The 6000-nt window shown below is 32.0% G+C and overlaps 1 protein-coding gene across 1 annotated transcript in view; it reads right to left on the bottom strand.

The window, feature by feature from the left end:
- Positions 1-985: 985 nt before the first annotated feature.
- TBCA (tubulin folding cofactor A) overlaps positions 986-6000 on the bottom strand; it is a 72097-nt gene continuing 67082 nt past the window's right edge. Inside the window, exons 3-4 of the mRNA XM_046668653.1 lie at positions 3403-3489; positions 986-1242 (exon numbers count right to left, since the gene is read on the bottom strand). Coding sequence (XP_046524609.1) covers positions 1162-1242; positions 3403-3489 — 168 coding nt within the window. The 3' untranslated portion in view covers positions 986-1161. The remainder of the gene's footprint in view (positions 1243-3402; positions 3490-6000) is intronic.

The following is a 6000-nucleotide window of genomic DNA, read 5'->3' as shown; positions in this document are numbered from 1 at the left end:
AATCAATCTCTAATATTGAACTTTAGCATAAAATTTTACAGTGTAACTCTGGTTTTCATTTCCTCACTCTTCCCCACTCCCAGCTTAAATACTTTTAAAATGGCAGGTAATACGTTTTAAGATGATGCCATTTCAATTCAGAAATGATTCTGATGTATGTTATTCTCTGATGAAGTAATCTTCTACATGTATAAATATTTTATTTTATAAATGATACATTCTGTGCTTTAAAACAACAGAGTAGCCTTTGAAAATAATATTAGAAAAGAGTAGTATTATTTTTCTCTTCTCTGATCTTTTTTACAGATTCAGTAAATGTTACTGTTTCTAGTGATTATTTGCAGCCACCAAAATCAGACTAACTACAAGTATCTATCTTATAGCAGCACAAATTCAAGTTTTCTTATTTTTTCAATTATAAGTTTTAAAGATTAAATGCTATTATTACTATTTGGGTTCATTAGACCACTGCTCATGTTAGGCTGGCGATATAAAAGGCTTATATACATTTTCTAGAAATAGAAGAAAAAAATGAGTTGTCATTTCCCAGCACACCACCAGCAACAGCCATTATTCCTTTAAAATACAATTCAATTCTTTATTGTTTATGAGAATCTTATTTGAAGATCTAAACGGTTGGTGTTTTCTGTATGAATCTGTCTTTCTGGAAAAAGACTTAAGTGCTCCCCATCAGTTTACAGTGATGGAAATGTCAGACTTTCACTGCAAAGGGATAAATATGCGAGGACTTGTCCACAGAGAGGTTCTTTTCTTATCAGGGAGTTCTACCCTATTTAGAATAAACTGCTCAAAATTTGGATTTTTATCTTAAAAAAAAATGCATCCTATTTTTAACCAATCCATATGAAGCAAAATATCTAGACTTCAAATAGAGCCTGACAGGTTCTAATTTGCTGTCAAAAACGTCTATGAGTTAATGACAAAAGGTTAATTAAAAATATTTTGTAAAGTATGAAAGAAACAATTTTATTAGATGAACTCATTTATTTGACACCTTAAATTAGGAAAAGAAAAACGAATGCAACTGCATAAAAAGAATCACATTCTCATACTACTTGAACACACAGCAGTGGTCAAAAACAATGAATTGTGGAATGGACCTCGAGATTTAATGCAAAAAACACCCTGTACAGAAAAACTTCAGGCTTCTAACTTCACTGAATCCAGTACTAAACGTGCTTCCTTATATTCCTCAGCTTCTTCCAAGTCTTTTTCACTCTCCTGAAATGAAATATAATAAAAATTAGGTTTATCCTTCTCAAACTTCAGTACTTTATTTACTTAAATATTAAAAACTATCAAATGTAAACAGCTTAAAAATTTAAAGAAAAAGGATCCCAAGCCTCATCTAACTATAGTAAAATTCCATGGATTTTCCACAGTTCTGTTCTTTCTTTACAAGTGAGGGAGGAAATAACGGGTTTGGTTTTGTATTACTGTATATTCTCATATAGTTAGTGAAAAACATGGTCATGTAAAGCTACTGGCATTAAATAATTAAATAAAAATCTCAAAATATTAAAAAAATTTATTTTCATTTTGTCAACACATCACCATACAAAAAGGATTATTATTAATAATGAACTGGAAGTAAAAAATCATGGTTTCCTAATGTGTTACAAATATGATAACATTCAGACGAAAATAACCCTTCAACTACTCATAACGACACAGAAGACTACTGGTGTCACCCCGGAGTTAGGTACAATCTTTAATTAGAAAAGTGAACTGTCTGCTTGTTAATGAGTATTACTTACCCTACTAAAAGAAACAAAATACCAACATCTTTCATTTTCTAATATTTAAAGATTGAGTTTTTCCTTGATACTTTTAAACAGAAAACTTTTATTAATATATTGTAATGGTAACAGATAAGTGAAATAGTATCATCTAAGTTGTACATAGGAAATTTTGTTTGATTTTCAATAAATAAATAAAGCTAAGGTCAGGAATTCATGTTAGGTCAATAGAAGATGGAGATGTACAAACAGTTACAGAGCAGAGGAATAAAGTGTGTGCATTTAATATGAAAATTTAAGGCAAAAAGACCAAGAATTTGCTTAACTCAGACTATAGGCAAGAATTTCTTAAACTTCTACATTACACCTAAATGTGTCTTTGTTTTCTCTCCGTAAATATAAATACTTTGAGGGTAGAGATATTGCTGAATACATCTTCACACACAAATATACCATCCGAAGACATTTTTTTCCCCCAAGCATTTCTATTACTTTCTTAGCTATTAGATTCATGAAAGAAAAAAGCATTTAAATTGTCAGGAAATACAAATGATGCTTCTGTCTCAGGTAGCATTTTAATAGAGTAATTAGTTCCTGCTTTGATCTATCTTTTATTTCAAAACCACAGCTTCATTTTGGCTGTTTAGGAGAGTTATCCTGCCTTTAAAAGGTTCCTATAGATAAATACAGAGTTCTGTGTCAAAATTAAAGTAAAATGTGAACATTTCTCTCTTTTCTTTTTTTCTATTAGGATTTAGTCCTAATATTATTTTGGTGGGAAAACAAATCTCATTCTCTTTCAAAGAATACACACAAACATCCTGAAAAGGTCTCACATTATTTTTGTTATACAGGAAACAACCACGAATCAGGAGATAGCTATGTAGTTAATAATATTAGCTTAAGGAATAGAAACATAAATGAGATTAGTAAAGGAAATGTTAGAATTCATCAAATTATTCAAGAAAAATTCAAATTATCATCAAACAGCAATAACAACTTGCTTATACATAGTATTATGCTTTTATCTCTATTAAAAAAGAAATAAGATGACTTTTAATTATTCTTAGAATCCTTTGTAAAAATGATTCTGCCACTGTATCACAAGGCATTTACAATAGCAAGTATGATAACAGTGTTATCCAGCTCCAAGTTAACATGAGAGGACTGTCTATATTACAGGGGTTTTTTCCTTCTAAATTGATTTAGGTTTGAACCTGAAAGAATCCTAGATTCTTTTTATACAGGCCCAAATTCATTTGAAAATTTGGATATTTTAAAATTTCAAACAGTCTACTCACCTTCAATGTGTCAAAAAAGATCTTTATGTATGAGAACCAAATAATTCAAGATATTACTGGACAATATTAGTACTGTGAATACCTACCATGGTAACTCAAATACATTTAATTAACTAAGTTTAAATAAACAGAATAAACATGCTAGACACAGTACTTTTACTGGAGGCATAACTTAACACACAATTTAAACTCCATTAATTATTTAAAAATATACTGGTACACAGAGTAAGTGAACAAAATACATCACCAACTAGTTTTCAGTGTGAAATATTTAAAATTTTGGTCTTCCATGTATTAGACTGAGAAATTTTGAAATGTAAGACAGGGAAGTATTCACTTACTATTAACTGCAGAAGATCGGCATAGGCAGCTTCCAGCCTGCGCTGGCAATCTGGGATCATCATCCGGGACTCCTGCAGGATCTCTGCCTGCAACAAGAACCTCTGTGAGACATGCAGAGATGGCAGAACAACTCAGCTCACACCTCTCTAAGTATCTAAAATGATTCAGAGGAATCACAAAAAAATTATGGTTATGGTAAATGGTTCAATATTTTAATTTAAATTGTCTTTATTGGAAGTTAGAAAGAATAACTATGGTACTGTAAAATATACAAAGTACAAGTTTTAGATCTAAACCTTTTTGGTAATCACTTTCTCATGCTAAGTGAAAATTAACTGGAAAAGCTTTTCATAGAGCATTTATTTAAAAAGGCTATTTAAAATAAACTATTTCTCCTGCTGTCACAAAGCACCTTTATCCAAAATGGGATCAGCTGGTTATATAAATATCTCCTGCATCTTTTGAGTAATAAAGAAAAACAGTGTTCAGATAATATCACCAGGAGATAATTACTGCATGAAGAAAGTTATTGAGTTATTGATCACATCGTGTGCACACTGCAGGAGGTTCTCACTGAAAGACAGAGGTAAAGAAAAATGAAAAGCAAGGACCAGCAGGTTCATATTTTTGATGCTTATCATGCATAAAAAGTTATTACTTATCCTTGTGCTTTATTTTAGGAGACAGATTATTCTCCCCATGCAGTTTGAGCCAAATTACCAACCTGGCACCCCTCTGAATCTGAACTTCTACTTCTGACTATTTCTCCTGGAGACAGACACTACAGAATTAAACACAGGAATATTTATTCTGGAGGATACTTCTGGACTTAAAATCCATCATTCAAGCTGGACTGTAACATATCAAATCATAAAAGAAGAAAAAAAATAAAATCAACGACTGGGAAACCTAATCAATAAGAGGGCAAATAAGTTCGTGTCAGATGTGGAGCACAAATAAGTCTTTCTCCTAAGGTGCTAGAAAGCTGTATTTCCAGAAAGAGACACAGAGATCATTTAAACATATATTTCCAAAAAATAATGTTTGGCCAAATACTTTTGGTTAAATGGGCACAAAATCTGAAGTTTTACTAAGGATCTTTATTACCTAGTTCATACAAAATAAAAAGGAAAGACAATTTAATGATAACGACACTATATTTTAATAGAAACCAGTAAGTCCCAGTACGTCCCTCCTTTCCCCAACAGTTTTGTCCTAACTCACAATGTAAACAAAAATCAGAATTATAATATACAAGGATGCTCTCTATCTGCATCTATTTTCTCAGATGAAATCTACTGCTGAACTTGAATTCTTTTATTAATAAGGCACAGGTTGAAAATTTTGAACACAGTATCATACCTTTACCTCACAGCTAATCATATTATGCCTAGATATTTAATCACTGTAACTAAATTATTTTTGTGTATCTGGTTAGTTTGAATACATGTGAAATATCAGTGACAGGCAAATCTCGTTGGGTAAGCAATTCATGTTTCCTCCCCTATGAACTTCTCTTGAGAATAGCTTACAGGAGTTAAGCAAGGTAAAATGAATACAAAGAATTAGGTTAAATAAATGGTAGGCCAAAACATATACTTGTAAAAAATTTTTTGAATGCTTTAGTATTGTCACTGAAATGAACTTTACACAGTGCTGTCCAAAATAATTTCTATTCATTATTATTCTATCCACTATTACAGAGCAAAAATCCCCAATTAGTCTATCAAAATGGAACTTTGACTTAAGTAGGGCCAAGCTCAGCTTCTCCTATACACCAGCCCCAATTCACTCAATCAGCGTACCACGTATCTGCAGGATGCCAAGTTCAGGGAATACAAAGATGAAAAAGGAAAGGTCTCCAGCCTCCAGTCCAGTATAGGAGCATCAACATGAACATAAACATTTGACACTGCTGCAAGAAGAGGGGAGCCAAAGGCATACAGTACAGTGATGACTGTGATTTGAAATCCATAAACCATATCTCTATCCAGGCCATAAATCATAGACTTTACCTTGTAACAATGGCTTACAAGTGTCAGGAATAATTTAAAAAGGTAGTATATAAGATGTGATTATATAGGAAAGACACCTCTCAAAATACTTGAACTAAACTAAATGAGTATTATCTTTTGAAGTGTTCCCCTTGGGAGGGAGTCACTCAAATGAAAGGTGTCTCTGTTTAAAATATCTGAATAAACTGTCAGTTTATTCTAATGCTGACTATGACAAGACTCAGGTTAAGTCAGGATCTTGGCACAGATTGGGAGGTACAAGGAACCCTAGGGGAACACAAGAGGATGCAGTCCTACTCATGTCTTATTATTTTTAAAACAAGTGATGATTTTTTGGAGGAAAGTTATTCAGGTAAAATAGAAGTTGGGAGAGGCTCAGAAAGGGTCAGATTATAACAATGAATAAACTACTGAACTAAAATCTGATCAATTTCCTTTATAATCAAAAGTATATAAATTAGAAAGAAAAGGCCCTAATTGGCAGATCTTCATTTTTTTAGAAAGAAGAGTTCTGTGCAATAACTTGCCCAATATCAAGTTCTTTTGCTATTGCTCAATTGGGTTAAGGTTTCAGGCTTCTTT

The sequence above is a fragment of the Equus quagga genome, chromosome 7 (genome assembly GCF_021613505.1).
Source record: "Equus quagga isolate Etosha38 chromosome 7, UCLA_HA_Equagga_1.0, whole genome shotgun sequence".
Lineage (NCBI taxonomy): Eukaryota > Metazoa > Chordata > Mammalia > Perissodactyla > Equidae > Equus > Equus quagga.
Note: the sequence above shows the minus strand (reverse complement) of the source record. Positions and strands in the feature narration are given on the sequence as shown.